The following is a 17,275-nucleotide window of genomic DNA, read 5'->3' as shown; positions in this document are numbered from 1 at the left end:
ATCTAAGCCACGTCGGAGATGCTTAGGTAATACGCAGTCTTGGCGTGACTACCAGCCAAATCTTTGACCAAGACTCGATTCATGACCACCTCTTGTGAACGACTGGTTGCATTGTTGCTCACGAATACATCGCGGTGCTCGCACTCCTCCCATCTCCCCTCTTCCAAAAGCCGTCTTCCTTGATAGTTGGAACCAATTGGGTGGACTGTGGCTTTCTGCACCCCATTGAGACTCCCGTTCCTTCCAACCACTTCTCGCACAATCCTCCACAGCCCACCATGTTTTACCGAGCAGCCGCCGCCCGCTCCCTCTTTCGAGCGAGCCCATCCGCCGTCAATGCCTCGATAACCCGCTCTGTCTTGACGAATACTGTTTTCAAGTCGCAATTCACAGTTTCGGCCCGCCAATCGCCCTTTGCTCGTCCGTCGACTCTGGCCTTGGCTACCCGGAAGCCGGTTACCACCGCTTTGGTTCGATATGCTTCAACCTCCGACAAGAAGCTGGGAACCGAGCTTGTTGAGGATCCAGATATTGACATGATGGCTGGTGTGAAGAACGACGCCGTGAGCATCCCAATGGTCGTTGTTTGTTAGGTACTGTTAATAACCATTGTGATATGTGGATTCTAGAAAATCATCAAAGAGACATTTAGTTTGAAGGATGTCCCGAAGGAAGCTCTCTATCTCGGTTTGGCTGGTGTTATGCCATACCTTGCAACCTCCCTCCAGACGGTCTACCTTTCATGGGAAATGAACAACGCTTTGACAACCGGCAGCGGCAAGTTCATTTCGGGCGAAAGCGCTGAGCTGCTCATGAACGTCATTGAGCCCCTCCAGATTGGATACGGTGCTGTGGTATGTTGACCATTCTACCTTCACGCGGAGTATCGAATATTTGCCAACTTTGATAGATCCTCTCCTTCCTTGGTGCTGTCCACTGGGGTCTGGAATGGGCCGGATACGGCGGCAAGGTTGGCTACAAACGCTATGCAACCGGAGTTATTGCCCCAGCCGTCGCTTGGCCCACGCTCCTTTTACCTGCAGAATATGCGTTGATCACTCAATTCTGCGCGTTCACTTTCTTGTACTATAGCGATGCCCGCGCGGCCGTCAAGGGATGGACCCCACCGTGGTACCACATGTACCGCTTCGTCCTTACTTTTGTTGTGGGTGCCAGTATTGTTGCCAGTCTTATCGGACGGGAGCAATTGGCATCCCACTACGACTCCAAGCACGGTGTCGCTGATAAGGTCAAGGCTTTGAGAGCAGTTCAGTGGAAGAACGAGGCCGAGGCCGCTAAAGAGGCCGAAAGCAAGGAACAATAAACGGAGCGCAGGGTAAGGACCGAAAAAGTTGCATTATCGTCAGCAGTAGTGGTTGTGTCTTGGGGTAATGTTGATCAGTCCTTGAGGTATCTGTAGATTAGCCAGGGTCGTTTCCTTTGAACTTTGCAATCGCAATAATCATTCCATTTGTTCAATTTCATGTAAATACTGTCAGCAAGAATCATCAATCTTGGCTCCCCATGAAAATTGCGGAGTTTTTCCATATATATTTTCTAGCCAACGGTGGCACCATCCTCGGCCGCTCCCTTCCGAACAACACCCGCCACAAACCCGACCAACTGATTGATCGAAGGCGCAATGCAAGCATCAGGAGACAAGAAGGCTGGGTTCCAAAAATGCTTGCATTAGCGGTAAGTAAAACCACTCTTTAGGTTTTGTACGGAGTATGTTTTGTCCAGAATATCAGCACTTGTAGTCCAGATGCACATCTAGGTTTTTATCTCCAGTTCTGCAACGCGGACTCTGGAAACAAAATAACGATGATTTGCCCTAGAAAGAACCCATCTTGTGGAGAGAAAATCCCTTCTAAAAATAACCTGGCTAAGATCATCGATGTTTTGAAAATATTAAGTTAGCCTATGTCAATCACGGATTGCATGCCAGTCATCCTTTTTTCCAGGAGGTGACTCGCATTAGTTAGCGCTTTCAACTTTCTTCAAACTTTGGAGGTAGTTAAGTAAATAACAACAACTGCTCCAATGGACTTCTGCGTGGACATGTTGTCTGTCGAGGTTGCTCAGCGAGGTCACTCAGGCAGAAGTGATGACAGAATCGCAATCTCGCCCCCTTTCTTCACTACTTACATATCTGGGCATATCAGGGGAAACTGACAGATAGGAGAGAAGCGAAAAAGATTGCGCAATCCGGCTGGGTGCAGCTGATTGCCCAGCCTGTTCAAGCCCGTTATGTGGTCATTCTCCTTTGGTAATCCAGACGTTGGATCCGTGGGTCAAGAGGTCTCACTGATGGCAAAAATTTTTTCTCTTCTTTCGTCCCATTTCGCTTCCTTTCTCCGCAATCGAGAGCTGGCGAGAACGGAGGGGCGGAGGCGATGAGCCTCGGGATAGTTTCCTCAAGGGAAGCTCGGCCAGCTCAATCTTGCTTTTCTCGAAGGGTTTTTTAAGGTTGTTCGAAAGATTAAAACAATCGAAGCTTGTCCGTAGGGAAAGCCTAGCCTTTTCGTGTTTCTTATGTTAGTTACCGTTTTGCCCTCTCTTCAGGACGGTGAAATGGGGGAAACCACCGTCAGTGTGAAGGGTGACCTTCAGTGTTGCCCGGGCGACTTTCTTATTTAGTCCCGTAGCCCATCGATAGCTTGATATCCCAAGGAGCTGGCCGTGCAACGGTGCCACAAGCTTCGGGAGGGGGCGCCATTTGTGATGCATGAGAAACTAAGGCTGCGGGACTCATTGTGCGACTAATGCAAGCAGAGGACCTGCATGAACAGCAACTCAAAACCCGGTTTGCCATCCAACCCGCGGGTCGCGTCACTGCACATGGACGCACGTTCGACACCTGGTGTTCGGCGCCTGGGTGAGGATGCGCGGTGTCGAGTCTTGCGCGTGCTGCGAGAGAAGGGCGTTGGATAGTCGTCTGTAAGCAAAGCCGAGAGAGAGCTAATTATGCTCTGGCGCCCTGTGAAGCACGAGTTATCAACCGAGACAGAGAAATCAAAGAGCAGGATGGACGCTACGTAACCTTACCAGCAACCAAGTTGATGCCCCGCAGTTGACGACTCCCCACCAAGATGCGCACATGACGACCGAGCATACTATGGGTCGAGCAGTGGAAGTCTTGTATAATACTATAGTCGTCTCTCCTGGGCCGAAATCTGCTCCCTCAGAACCCTTTTTCCCAATTGCTTGCCCACCTGTATCCTGTCCCCCTAATTTGACCTCTTACGCTCTTCTCGTCTCAACCTGCTGGCTAAGTCTACATCCTACGTTTGCGTCCAAAGTCCCGGAAGCTCGGTTTTCAGTCTCCGAGGCCATCACCTCGACCTCCAGCCCACACACTAGACCAGAGCAATTCGCATTGTAATAGCAAATTTAAATATCAGATTCTGCAGGGTAATGGGCGACTTGGGAATGACTGAAGCCACTGCAATCCCCGTTTTTAATCAGGTCGGCCGTGACATCGACTGCTCTAAAGCTAGCCAGCCGGCCCCGGCCCGCGGGCCTTTCTTAGCCGATACCACAAAGCCTCAACGTCGGTTTGTTGGTGCTATCGATCAGGGAACAACTAGCACGCGATTCATTATATTTGACAATAAAGGCACCCTCGTTGCTTCGTATCAGACAGAGCTGAGACGCTTGCATAAATACCCCGGGTAAGCACCAGTCCATAGACAACAGCCAAGGTTAGCTCTCTTCAGCACTGACGTTGAACTGCCTTTGTTTCTAGGTGGCATGAGCAGGACCCAAGAGAGATTGTTTCATCCGTCGAGTCTTGTATAGCCCAGGCAAAGAAAACATTTGTGAACCTGGGCCACTCAGTCTCCGATATCCAAGCCTTGGGCATCACCAACCAGCGCGAAACAACAGTCGTATGGGATTGGGAGACTGGGGAACCCCTCCATAGCGCAATTGCATGGCCCGATACCCGCACCACTTCGTTGGTTCGGGAGTTGAAGGCAAAAGAAGGTGCCGACCAGCTTCAAGAAAAATGTGGTCTGCCTCTATCCACGTATCCATCCTCCGTAAAACTGGCTTGGCTTCTCCGAAATTCGAAGGAGGTCAAAGAAGCGTATGACGCGGGCCGACTTGCCTTTGGGACCGTCGATACTTGGCTGCTGTACAACCTCAACGGCGGCAAGAAGAAGAATGTCTTCGTTACTGATATCACGAATGCATCAAGGACCATGTTTGCCAACCTGCATACACTTCAATATGATGATTGGTTGCTCAAATTCTTCGATCTCGATAAGTCCAAATTGAAACTTCCGAAGATCGTCCCATCTTCAGATGCCTCTGCTTTTGGATCCTTAGCAGACGGGCCCCTCCAAGGGATCCGGATAACCAGCTGCCTTGGTGATCAATCGGCTTCGTTGGTGGGCCATGGTGCATTGACTCCAGGCAGAGCAAAAAACACCTATGGAACGGGATGTTTTCTGCTGTATAATGTAGGTGAAACGCCCGTGATCTCGAAACATGGGCTCCTGGCAACTGTCGCTTTCCAATTGAGCGCCGACCAAAAGCCAGTATATGCGTTGGAGGGAAGCGTCGCCGTTGCTGGCAGCGGCGTCTCGTTCTTGATGAACAACCTGGATTTCTTCCGTGACTCGAGAAAGGTCGACGAGGAAGCAGCCACCGTACCAGATAATGGCGGCTGTATCTTTGTCACCGCCTTCAGTGGCCTCTTCGCGCCGTATTGGGTTGATGACGCAAAAGGAACAATATGTACGTGTATATGCTCGATTGATTGATGCGCGGTTTTGGGTGCTGAACTGGCTGACATGTTCGAAGTTGGGATAACACATCACACTCAGAAAGGCCATATAACCCGGGCAACACTTGAAGCCGTTTGTTTCCAAACAAAAGCCATCCTGGAGGCTATGGAACGCGACAGTGGCCAGAAGCTTTCTGACTTGGCGGTTGATGGAGGACTGAGTAACTCGGACATCTGCATGCAGGTGCGTGACGCCCATCCCGTTCACTAACTGCGGCAACTAATGTATGTCATCCTTAGTCCCAAGCAAATATAATCCGTATCCCTGTCGAACGGCCGCCCATGAGCGAGGTCACCGCATTAGGCGCAGCCATTGCAGCAGGGCTTGCCGTTGGCGTGTGGCGTGACCTCGACGAGCTAGAGGGGATGAATAAATCAAACAGGACCGTATTCGAAGCGCAAATCACCGAGGCAGAGAGCGCCAGAATGTACCGCCAGTGGTCGAAAGCCGTCAAGATGTCTCAGGGGTGGCTTGAGACTGAAGAAATCAATGCAATCTGATATTCCTAGATAAGGGATATTTCACGGTTAGCGACTCAGTTTATCTTATCATTGGATCAAGCAGGCCTTTTGGATACCATTTTTGTTTTAAATATGTCTTCTCCTGTATAGATTTTTTTTTTTTGAGAGCATTGTTCGTGGTCTATGGTGTTGGAGCCCTGTAATTTTGCATGGCATGCCTAACTGACTAACTAATCCTGGCTTTTGTCTTTCTTTTTCTGATTTGGAGTTGAGCAATGGCTGGATCGCCATCATGCTGTGGCGCTGCACTGTTCAATCACTGATTCCCTGTTTCTGTATAATCCCTTTTCTTTCTTCCCAATGTACCTGTTAAGTTTTGGATTCCAAATGGAAGCCCTGGTCTGAATATTGGTAAGGCCATCCCGCTGTCCAAACTTGCTCACCACAGTGCCCTTTGACGCAGCTTTCCATGATTTGTCTCACGGTGAGTGGGTGAGTGGAACTCCGAATCGACAAAATGCAGTTGACATTGGCCACATTGACAGTGGGGAGACGGGCATTAGGAAGTTTTCAACTGGCCTAGTGCAGGAAGCTCCCTCCCAGTTTCAAACCAGACAGAGCATCTCCAGCAGCATCTTGTCCTTTTCACCGGCTTCGAAGACGTCGTGGCAGATGCGGAGTTATCTTGATCCCAGCAGAGCAAGGAATTCCGGAGCATACAAGTCTCACTGGCAGCTTTCGACCGGGACTAGGGATTATTTCCCGAGCACATCACCATTGGCTCCAGGGACCCTGGAGCCCCAAGGCCAAAGTTATTTTAATTGCCACGATCCTCCGTTGATCAAGCATTCCACTGTGACCTGGCCATGCGCGAATGATGTTATCCGGGACAATATACACGGTCTTATTTACCCGGGAATTGCGCCATTTGGGCCTCAGCTCCGTTGTCCAACTGGAAGATCGAGCCAGTTCCGACTGGAGTGGAATTGTGCCGTGGATGCCGGAAATGGATGCTTCGGTCTACGCTGAGAAGAATATTATCCATGCTAACTATAGATCTACTTGGCCCTATTTCCCACAATGCCGGAGACTCAATTTTAGATAACATGAGGCAACTCCTATCCCGGTCAGTGCACAGGCTTGACGAGCCTACCGACCCTTATTTTCTTGATGGATGGGAACGTCAGCTACGTGCTTGGAGGTACATACATATATAGAGACTTTTTTTGTACACGAAACAGCACACCTCGCATGGCGAATGATTTATTACTTTGCAATTGCCTCATCCGCCTCCCTGGACTTGAAAAAGGTCTGGATTTTCAACCTACAAGAATGATACAACCCCCTTGCTTACCTTCAAAACTTGACTCGACCCCTTTTATCAACCGTTGATACTCAAGATTGAAGTGGCGAAAATGTGCGACTACACCGAAGTCGAGTACAAATGCGGCCATGTTCGTTTTCTTGTGAAGGCATGGTGTATCAAGTATCAGCAAACGCAGCAGAGATGTTCGCCAAACGTGGTTGGACGGTATGGGCCTCTTCTCCCTCAAAAAGGTCTATCCTAACTGATATTTGCGACTTAGGGAAACACGGCCGGATGACTGTGGTACTAGAAACCCCTCCTTCGTTATCTACCCTCGATGTCACCTATCCCGCAATGACCTTTGCTTATTTTCCCTTCCCGTTAAATGGTTCGTTTTTCGATTCTGAGGCCTATGCTCACGTTTTCGCCAGGGGACTGCAAAAAAAAATCCTCGTCTTCTTCTTGACAATAACATATCGATCCAGCCACCGCAGAAACTCAACGTCTGCGGGGATTCCGTCCCGCATACTTTTGCCCTGTCACTGCTCCACAACGGGTTCCCTCCTCCACCTCTCGTCCCTCTTTCAGATGTAAGGAACCCGATTGCATCTTTGAACTCACATCGACGACTCGAACACGGATACCCTCGGATATGAACGATTTTGTACGTTATGTGAAAGTTGAGCCAAGAACCTTGATCCAAATCGATAGATTTTAGTGGCAACAGGCGCCTGATGTCTCCGTTTCTATGCATCCAATCATTCCGCTTCAGCTGGTCTTGCTTGACAACGGTTGTGATGGTTTTGGGAAGAAAAAAATGCCTGATATTTTTCTTCAAATGAAAAGTTACAACATGTTATGGGATTTTTGGGGTTGGTATTTTGATCGTTCTTTTTGGACTAATCAAGCATGATAACGGAGCACCAGACTATCTTTTCTTTTTCTCCCTTTCTTTCATCTGGGTTTTTTATTCGCTCGCCGGCCATTTTGGGTTTTTTATTAATGACAAGTGACATTTCCATCTCTGCTGCATATACCCCTCCACTGTCTTGAGGTTCCACAGTCGACTTTTAATTGAGGCACGCGGAATCGTCTCTGTTTTTTGCTGTTGCAGCGCCATGCAACCCTCACGCCACGGGGGGCTGTCCCCCTTGATCTCGGGAGAGCCGTGCTCACAAAACCAATCCCAGATAAATTTACCCTCTCGAGTTTCTAGTCCCTTCGTCATCCTGCCCGAGATATGCAATAATTGCAATCTTGCTATGACATGTCCAGTTTCGTCTCTAGACCCTAGTGATGTTCGTATACGGAGACTCTCATACTTCCCCTGGTTCGGACCCGAGCCATTTGCAGCAGAAACCCCATAGTCAGAGAAGGGTGCGGGTGTAACCCCAGCCTATGCACGTATTCATGTTTTCTTCCAGGTTAGATGCAGATGCATGCCATTTTGCTTTTACAGACATCCATCCCCCAAATTTCAACAGCCGTTTTCCCTCCGAAAGGCTAGGAAAATCACGATCTACACACGCTATGACGGCCCCATGTCTTCTTTCACTCTTTCCTTGTATAGCCCTAGCTACACACAAAAAAAAACAAGAACAGGCCGGATTGCTCAGTGGTGCAGCCGCCCGTTAAGCGTCTAGCATGGGGAAGTGGTGCGCCCATCCCCCGCGCGCTAGGCTGTGCGTGCTCTGACTTGCGTTTTCTAGTTCAATCTGCCGGGCGTGCTTGTCCTGGTGGAACTCTGATATTGAAACGGACCAGTTAATGATTTGCGTGAAGGCCAGCAGATCTTTTTTGTGCGCATGGACTTGATCTAGACTGTTAGTTGAGGGAGGTTGCGACGCCCCAAGAAAATACTAGATGACATGGTTCAATGAGGCAGCAAATTGTTCTTCAGGAATCGTTGACGATTATATCTCGGGAATTTGCGGCGTTGGAGGCGCTTGAAGCAACCACTCAGATATCAAGATAATTCGAGAGTCCGCAGCCCCATCCACCCCTCGCAGCCTGGCGATCTAGACGTTGCTTGACGGCAGCCTTTTCCTCAGTTGATTCTGCTGCAAAGCTGAGAAGGACTCAATTTTGCGACATCCCTCGCTCCTTGCACGGGCGTTTCTCCCTCCACATACACCCCCCTCCCAAGCCCTTGAATGTCTCCACATTTTCTTCCCCAAGCCTAGCAGAGTTGCTCACCTTCCCGTCACACGCGGGAGTTTCTTGGGTATCTGACTCTTGTCTGGGGCATAGCTGATGCAGGAGGATTTCTCCCGGTTCCTTTCTCAAATGTAAATATGAGCTATCAACCAGCTCACCTGATATGTCAGATACTGAAGGCGGCTATGCTTCGAGAGAATGCGAAAAGAGGTTCGATTTCTGTTTCCTACGGAGTACTCGATGTCGGGAAACCTGACATTCTGTTTATCTTCACAAGAACCCAGCCCCAGGGTATACTGTCCCATACAAAGACCCCAAGATATGTAATCTATACTTCCATTCAATAGAATAAGCCAACTGATACCCATCACGCACAGACCTCGCAAACATCAAAAAAGGGCAAAAGGTAAGATCCCCCCCCCATACATACACGCACGCCCCAATGCCCCTTTACAAACCGCCCACGGAGAAAAGGGAAAAGGAAAAAAAAAAGAAAAAAGCAAGAAAGACATACATGCATGAACCCAAAAGCAGGGCACTCCACCGTTGCCTGTTGTGTTCTGCATGTTTGAAAAAGCCCGCTGTTCATGCATGACATACCTCATGTGTTGCATGCATGGCCCGGGATGTCTAGACGTGTTGATCTGCTTGCAGGTTTGGCAAGAGATAAGTTGCTGGGTATGAGGGAGGGATAGTTTGTGAGCAATATGTGAGCATGGATGGAGTAGGCAGGTAGGTATGTGTGCGTAGACGTTGGTCATAGATGCTGCGCATTGGGATGAGGAACGGCTGTTTGAGACAAACGTGATTCAAGGTCACTGCATAAGGTACAATGTGACCTGTAGTCATGGTACAAGAAGAAGAAGAAGAAGCGCAAAGATATCATGGTCAGCGCGGGCATATGTACGAGAAGATTCAAAGTGGACACATGCCATTGCTCCTTATGCACGTATGCAGAGGGAAAAAAACAAAACCTAAGCCTAGAAGTACAAAAAGCACAGAATGGCTATGCAAAACGGTAAAGCACGGGAGCGACCTTCAAATTTAGCCGAAAAACAAATTAAGAAAAAATAAAAAAAAAATAAAAATTCCGTATGGATATCTCATACTATTCTATTGCGTTGACGGCTTTTTCCTTTCAAGTAGAAATCGAGAGTAAGTGTTCGATCACGAAAAACCGCGTCGAATCCGCTAGAGATTGGCACGGTTTGTCCCAAGAGTGGTAGGAAACTAAGCGTGAATCTCGACCAGACCTCGACGAGGGTTAGCATCGGAAAACACTGGTTATATTGCCGGGGCTATTCACTCCCTTCAAGAACCAATGGATTGACTCAAATTGGGGAGAAAAGGAAAAGTGAAGGAGTAAGGATGCAATCAGTGAGTTGGGAGACGATGGATGCTAAAGAAACAGATGCTGTGCAACAGAGGCCGAAGCACCAAAAGAAAAGGCCATTCTATTTTGACGCAGCCTTCTCCCCCGCAGGCGGGCTCAATCCTGGTGTGATCAACCCTTCGGGAAGGATTATCGGTGCTTTTGGCGATGCCTCAAGCTTGTCCAATTTCTCTCCGCGTATTACTTTTTCCATCTCCTCCTTAGTCAGGGTCTCGTACTCCAAGAGAGCTTTGGAGACCAGTTCAAGCTCTTTTCGGCGCTCTTTTAGAATGACCTTTGCGCGGCTGCTAGCTTCGTCCACGATGCGTCGAACTTCGGCTTCAATTTCCTGTTTTGTTTCGGATGATAAGGCATCATAATTAAAGCTGAGGTCGACATTTCCAAGCTTCTTCGAATAACCCATCTGCGTTACCATCGAGAAGGCGGTTTCGGTAGCGTTTCGAAGATCCTGGGCAGAATTATGTCAGCACAAGTCAGTTCGCGAAAAGAAAGATGAAGCTTACTGCTGCACTTCCACTAGTAACATTCTCGGGTCCAAACACAAGCTCTTCAGCGGCCTTACCACCCATGGAAACATCGATATCGGCAAGGTACTCGGTGTAGTTCTTTGAATAAATGTCCATCTCCGGAAGAAAATGAGTGACACCTAGGGACATTCCTCTGGGCACTATAGTGATCTTGTATAACGGCATGGCTGCTGGGTTAAAGTACGCAACCAACGCATGGCCCGCCTCGTGGTAAGCAGTCAAAAGCTTCTCTTCATCTCTCAGAACTCTGCTGCGAGCTTCCGCTCCCATGATGATCTTGTCCTTAGCCCAGTCAAAGTCTAGGGGGCCAACTTTCTGTTTCTTATGCCTGCTAGCATGAACAGCAGCCTGGTTGACAAGATTCTCCAAATCTGCACCTGAGAACCCAGAAGTCCCACGAGCGATGACGGCGGCATCGACGTCTGTGCTAATCTGCACGTTCTTCATGTGATGCTTCAAAATATCAACGCGACCTCGAACATCTGGGAGACCGACCACAACCTTACGATCAAATCGCCCAGGTCGTGTAAGCGCCTTGTCGAGTAGTTGGGGATAGTTAGTGGCTGCTAAGATAATGACGCCGCTGCTTTGAGAGAAACCATCAAGCTCGGTCAGCAGCTGGTTCAGCGTTTGCTTAACATAAGCGGCATCCCTTTCGTTCCTCTTCGCGCCGATAGCATCCAGTTCGTCGATAAAGATGATGGCAGGAGCCTTGCCTCGAGCTTGATTGAATAGCTCGCGAACACGTTTGGCACCAACACCAACATAAATCTCATCGAATTCAGATCCAGACATATAGAAGAATGGAACGCCGGCTTCGCCGGCAACGGCGCGGGCAAGTAACGTTTTACCTGTTCCAGGAGGACCAACGAGCAAGACACCTTTTGGAAGCTTGCCGCCAAGAGAAGAAAAGCGCTCAGGATTTGACAAGAATTCAACCAGCTCTTGCAACTCATCCTTGGCTTCGTCACACCCATGCACATCACTAAATCGAACCTTTTGGTGTTGTGGCTGAGCTTGGTTGTTTTGAGTTCCACGAACGTTCTTCAAAATACCCGTTGTCTCGACCAGGAAGCTGACCATTACCAGGGAGAAGTAGCAAATGAAGCCAAAATAGAGGAAGAACTTGATCCATCTAAAAACCTGACTTCCTGTTGACTCTTCTACCACAACATAAATTGGTGCATCTTTCGCCCCAGTCCCGTTGGGTTTGGTGGCCATTCCAACTTGGCCTCCATGCGTTCGCGCAGCAACAGCCTGTCCGATGGCTTGCACTTGGTCGGGATTCAAGTTTTCGTGAGAGGTAACCTGGCTTTGCCCTTGCACGGCGCCTGATGGCGCACCCATTTGCTGCAGGGCTTTCATATAAAGTTGAGCAGACTGAGCATTGCTGGCAAAACTTCCACTCTGATAACGTTCGATCAATATGGCTGGCATCTTGGCTCGAAGCAGCGCAGAATAGAAAGCGTTTTGAGACACTGCACTTGTCGGATTATTGTTCGCATTTTGTTCGATGTACCGAAGTGTGTTTTGAGAAGGGCCACCGAACAGGAATCTTTGTTGCTGCGACCGTGAGAAATCTTTCAACTTTGGAATGGGACTTGGTCTATTCAGCTGAAAGCTGGAGAGTGTGGAATAGTGACGTGTCGAAGTTGGGTTGCGAGGATTGGCAAAGGCTTGAACAGTCCACATGCGCCTGGGAGTTACTGCTCAAAAGACGTTAGAAAAAGTTGTGTATACTATTGAACCTACATACCTTGGGATAGCAAATTGGACGATGATACTTGACGTATAGCTAAATTTTGCTCCGCCGCCAGTCTCAACGTATCGACGGGAATCCTCCCAAGGGATTCGACGAGGGACGAACGAGAACGGGCCTGAAACCGATTGTGAGTGGGCTTGCGACAGAGACCGAATGGATATATACCACGTACATCACTAGATCTCTCATTATGGAACGTGCTATCCGATTCGCGATGATTCTGAGCGCGAGGCGAGCGGGGCGAGGACGGGCGGACAAGACATCTCCACGGGGCAGAGACCGCATTTGACACGGATGGCCATAACTCAGACGTTACACTTGCAACATTCTATTGATTCCCAGAAATCTGTCAGTATCGTAACAACAAAGCATCAGCAACGACCTCAATGAAGAAGCTTACGGGAAGGGAGACAGGTGTCTGGAAAGCCATGGCCGGAGGAGCCTCACGGCTGGACGAGTGTAAGGGCTCTTGTCAACAACAGTATCGGGCCAAACAAAGATCGATTAATCAATCACAACATAGACCTGCCAACAGGTAGAACTTCCAGTGTCCATTGTCGCTCGTCGAGCAGTTCAGCAGCTCGGCTTCGTTGAACGATTGAAAAGAACGCCCGAAGGCGGCGAATCATGACAAAGCCAATTGCCACCGCTGCTTAGTCACCATCATTGCGCTTTGGTCCCATTTCAACCTATTCTCCCCAAGCGCCGCGAGGACGGGCAGCGTCGCTTTGATATTGTAGGGGCATGTACGTTGGAAAGTGACCATGGACGACTAAACAGGCTGCTTTTGTCTCATCTCTAATGCCGCAGTGCTTCGAAGTCTCCTTGCCAGTCCCGCCTCTGGTGTGCAGACTGTGCACAGCAATATGGCGCACAAGCTGATTGTCTTGACCGGGCTTCCGCCGCGAAGTGCTCTCAACTGGGATGAATCGGAGCTCCTCCAGCCGCCATTGCCGCCGTTTTACCAACGCAGGCCGTCAGAGGAACGGGGTTCCCTGGTGCGATGGAGATCGCTGGCACCGGTGCAAGCTCCCGTTTTCAAGTCTACGACGGAAGGGGCATCGTTCTTTGCAATGGACACAATTCAAAGATACAGCGGTGAGCCAGTGAGCCTGGACGCAGATGAAACTGCATTGTCCGAATTCTACGATCAGTCGTTCGCTTTGCACGAAGGAATCCACCGTTCCTTCACTAGCGCCACCAAGTCATTTACGGATGATTCAGACCTTACTGGGAGTTTCGGTGATGAAAGCCATGATGATTCGACGTCGAAATTGCCTTTATCTCAGCATGACGGAACATCCCCCGACGTACAGCGTGTTCAGGGCCACTTGAGCGATGTCGAAGATATTCCCAGCGCAACGTATCTGCAGTCGGTAGCCCCACGGACCGTGCTCGTGAACCTGATTGTTGCCATCATCAGCATACCTCCTCGACGCCGTGTTCGAACGCGCTGGGGCCGTGAAATGGATGTCGTGGAATTATTGGTCGGGGACGAAACAAAATCTGGGTTTCGCGTGAGTTGCTGGGTACCACCGTCGAATGAGCATGCTATGGTCGTGCCCTCAAAGTCGCTTGAAGAGTCTTTGAAAGCCCTGCAGCTGCGCGACGTTATTCTCCTGCGTTCCATAGCTCTGGCCTCTTTTCGTGGGCAAGTATACGGGCAGAGTTTACGCCAAAACATGACCAAGATTGATGTTTTGGATCGCGAGATTATCTCGTCGACGGGCATCGATGAGAGCACGGCTGGCGGTCTAGGAGAAGCGAAGAGATCTCACCCCCAGGCCATGAAGGTACGTAGGGTCAGACGGTGGATTCGAAATTTTGTCACTCCTGGAGCGGCTTCCAACGAGAATGCGAACGGCTCTCTGTTGATCCCGAGGCCAGCAGGAACCATGCTGCTTCCACCAGATAGTCAATAATACTGCGCAGTAGCGGATATACCACGGTCAGCCGGGTCATGTAAAAACAATTGATACCCCAAACTCATCGTTTCCATTCATTGCAACCCTATCCTGCTCCATTTTGACCCGTTTTAGACGTGATCTGTCGTAAAGAATGCGGTACGCGGGCCTTTTCAATGTCGCATATTTCGTTAGAAAGACCTGCTCCTTCGTGAGATGTCATTCTGCCACGACACCCTGATCTGATGATGATAAGTCACTGGAAGAGTGCTCTTCTCGTGGTGACGTGGCTTGCCGGGCCAATTTATTATACGGTTGCATTTCGATCTCTGCGGAAGAAATGGGTCCATCGGCCTTCATCAAATCATTCAGCTGCTTGCCGATCGTGCGGAATCAGATGATCCATCAGTAACTCCACAAGAAAAAGAGCTCCCAACGGGATGTGTCTCAGACAAAGGAATCATAAATAGAACAAGACAATGGCAAAGTTTCCTTTTGAGGAGCACGCCCGTCACGAGCACGAGCTTCCATGGGTCGGATGTCAGTTGTTGGATCTGGATTCTGTTAGGGTTGACTTTAAATTGCCGAGAAGCGTCGAAGCTTCAGGGAAGAACGCGTTGGCGAGTGACCTGCAGTTGGGTGGCAAGGCAGCGGGAGTCGAGGTACCAAGCCAAGTAGTGAGCAATTAAGGCCTGGGCCCCGTCGCCCAGTGTCCACTCAATGGGAGATTTCTGTTTAATTAGGTTTGTTTAGTTAAAAGGCCGCCCCTAAAGCCCCCGTGCGAGCCCCAATAAGAACCGGCATTGTGCCCACCAACCACGCCCCCCGGTCCCTCCCCGAAGCTCCCTATTTCCCCTTCCTCGCCCACCTGACCGCACGCTTCTCTTCCCCTTAATCCTGCCGCAGCCTGACCTTCGCACCACTTCTTCGCTCCGTGATTTTAATTCTCCTCGAGACAACTTTCGATTGTTCTCCCTCTTGACCTGCAATCACTAAACACCATCATACTCCTGTCTAGCATATCGTGGCCCCGGATCTCGCATAGCAACATCCTGCTTCGAACCGGCATATCTGTCCAAGTCTACACTCGTTAACTAGCTCCCTCGCCGTTTTCCACCTTCACCGACTCTTCCACGACAACAGACTCACGTCGCCAGCACTTCCTCGACCCTCAACCAACCTTGGAAACTCGATCGCACAACATCCGCTACCATGAAGGGTACGCAGCCTGGTAAATTTTATCGGAAAATATTCTCAGCTAATGACTTTGCGACAATGCAGCTCTCATTCTCGTCGGGGGTTTCGGTACCCGTCTACGACCATTGGTGAGCCCACCCTGTTGACCCTGAGCAGCCGTAAGCGGCGGAAAGGAGCAGTCCACTGATTACTGCACCGTAGACTCTCACGCTTCCCAAGCCCTTGGTCGAATTTGGTAACCGCCCTATGATCCTCCACCAAGTTGAGAGCTTGGCGGCCGCGGGAGTGACGGACATTGTCCTCGCTGTCAACTATCGGCCCGATATCATGGTATCTACGCTGAAAAAGGTAAGAATCGCCTTCAGTATGTTGTCGAGCGGACAAATCGCTCATTGATCACTTTCGTTTTGCAGTACGAAGAAGAATACAACGTTAAAATCGAATTCTCGGTTGAATCGGAACCCCTGGGCACTGCCGGCCCTTTGAAACTTGCAGAGAATATCCTCGGGAAGGACGACAGCCCTTTCTTCGTCCTCAATTCCGACGTTATTTGCGAGTATCCGTTCCAAGAACTTGCTGAGTTTCACAAGAAGCATGGGAATGAAGGTACAATTGTGGTCACAAAGGTTGAGGAACCCTCGAAATACGGTGTCGTCGTCCATAAGCCAAACCACCCATCCCGAATCGACCGATTTGTTGAGAAGCCAGTTGAATTCGTTGGCAACCGCATCAACGCCGGTATCTACATCCTCAACCCCAGCGTCCTGAACCGCATCGAACTTCGCCCCACCTCAATCGAACAAGAGACTTTCCCTGCTATCTGCAAGGACGGCCAACTCCACTCTTTTGATCTCGAAGGCTTCTGGATGGATGTTGGCCAGCCCAAGGATTTCTTGACCGGCACATGCCTCTACCTCTCCTCGCTCACAAAACGGGACTCCAAGCTCTTGTCACCCTCTACTGCTCCATATGTCCATGGCGGAAACGTCATGGTTGATCCCACTGCTAAGATTGGCAAAAACTGCCGCATCGGACCCAATGTGACCATTGGACCTAACGTCGTTGTTGGTGATGGTGTCCGATTGCAACGATGCGTCTTGCTGGAAAACAGCAAAGTCAAGGACCACGCCTGGGTGAAATCTAGCATCATCGGCTGGAACAGCTCGGTTGGCAAGTGGGCTCGATTAGAAAACGTCACTGTTCTCGGTGACGATGTGACTATTGGAGACGAAGTTTATGTCAACGGTGGTTCCATTCTTCCTCACAAGAGCATCAAACAGAACATTGATGGTATGTCCCTTGAATCCCGTTACATCTCGTGTACATTGAAGTACTCTACTAACCCGCATTCAGTTCCCGCTATCATCATGTAAATCCGCAAATTATCCGAATTTACGCTCCTCATCTTGCTTCTTCGACTCAATTAATCGTTCTCTGGAATTCCAATTACTAACCAATATAATTTGATGAAAGCAAGGCTCTGGGAGAAACCAAAACCGAGGGAATAGAGCGGGGAAGGTGTTTGTGTTTGCCTCGAGCATACTTTCGTATTCCACGGATTCTCACTTCTTTGAATGATTTTTTTTTTCAAGCAATTTTCATCATATTCATATTGTACATGCCGTTACTTCCTTTTCATCTTGCGGACCGTTTTCTCTTATACGTTTGTTTATCCGAGCGGATTGCTCTCTTCTCTGCTGATTTTCTTCCCATCTCTTCACTTCATGAGTCCAGTTCTAATTATTTGCACTTTATGGTTTGCCTCTGCTTTGTTT

At 49.5% G+C, this 17,275-nt stretch overlaps 6 protein-coding genes across 6 annotated transcripts; 4 read left to right on the top strand and 2 right to left on the bottom strand.

Moving 5' to 3' along the window:
* Nucleotides 1–278: 278 nt before the first annotated feature.
* Nucleotides 279–1,324, top strand: UREG_05305 (uncharacterized protein; the record flags this gene model as incomplete). The annotated part of the gene is made up of 3 exons (XM_002584570.1): nucleotides 279–563; nucleotides 630–854; nucleotides 911–1,324. The coding sequence occupies 3 exons, from the start codon at nucleotides 279–281 to the stop codon at nucleotides 1,322–1,324; spliced, it is 924 nt and encodes a 307-aa protein (XP_002584616.1).
* Nucleotides 1,325–3,417: 2,093 nt separating this feature from the next.
* UREG_05304 (glycerol kinase) lies at nucleotides 3,418–5,293 on the top strand (the record flags this gene model as incomplete). The annotated part of the gene is made up of 4 exons (XM_002584569.1): nucleotides 3,418–3,674; nucleotides 3,749–4,743; nucleotides 4,810–4,976; nucleotides 5,033–5,293. The coding sequence occupies 4 exons, from the start codon at nucleotides 3,418–3,420 to the stop codon at nucleotides 5,291–5,293; spliced, it is 1,680 nt and encodes a 559-aa protein (XP_002584615.1).
* Nucleotides 5,294–6,158: 865 nt separating this feature from the next.
* On the bottom strand, nucleotides 6,159–6,708 carry UREG_05303 (uncharacterized protein; the record flags this gene model as incomplete). The annotated part of the gene is made up of 2 exons (XM_002584568.1): nucleotides 6,159–6,274; nucleotides 6,609–6,708. 2 exons carry the CDS (start codon nucleotides 6,706–6,708, stop codon nucleotides 6,159–6,161), a joined length of 216 nt encoding a protein of 71 aa, XP_002584614.1.
* Nucleotides 6,709–10,171: 3,463 nt separating this feature from the next.
* UREG_05302 (cell division protein ftsH) lies at nucleotides 10,172–12,829 on the bottom strand (the record flags this gene model as incomplete). The annotated part of the gene is made up of 4 exons (XM_002584567.1): nucleotides 10,172–10,558; nucleotides 10,614–12,343; nucleotides 12,394–12,727; nucleotides 12,800–12,829. The coding sequence occupies 4 exons, from the start codon at nucleotides 12,827–12,829 to the stop codon at nucleotides 10,172–10,174; spliced, it is 2,481 nt and encodes an 826-aa protein (XP_002584613.1).
* Nucleotides 12,830–13,265: 436 nt separating this feature from the next.
* On the top strand, nucleotides 13,266–14,321 carry UREG_05301 (uncharacterized protein; the record flags this gene model as incomplete). Its single annotated transcript, XM_002584566.1, has 1 exon — nucleotides 13,266–14,321. The coding sequence occupies one exon, from the start codon at nucleotides 13,266–13,268 to the stop codon at nucleotides 14,319–14,321; it is 1,056 nt and encodes a 351-aa protein (XP_002584612.1).
* Nucleotides 14,322–15,515: 1,194 nt separating this feature from the next.
* UREG_05300 (mannose-1-phosphate guanyltransferase) lies at nucleotides 15,516–16,873 on the top strand (the record flags this gene model as incomplete). Its single annotated transcript, XM_002584565.1, has 5 exons — nucleotides 15,516–15,534; nucleotides 15,585–15,628; nucleotides 15,702–15,848; nucleotides 15,914–16,790; nucleotides 16,854–16,873. The coding sequence occupies 5 exons, from the start codon at nucleotides 15,516–15,518 to the stop codon at nucleotides 16,871–16,873; spliced, it is 1,107 nt and encodes a 368-aa protein (XP_002584611.1).
* Nucleotides 16,874–17,275: the final 402 nt, after the last annotated feature.

Source organism: Uncinocarpus reesii, genomic scaffold, assembly GCF_000003515.1.
Source record: "Uncinocarpus reesii 1704 scaffold_3 genomic scaffold, whole genome shotgun sequence".
NCBI lineage: Eukaryota > Fungi > Ascomycota > Eurotiomycetes > Onygenales > Onygenaceae > Uncinocarpus > Uncinocarpus reesii.
This window is presented reverse-complemented; position numbering and strand designations above follow the sequence as displayed.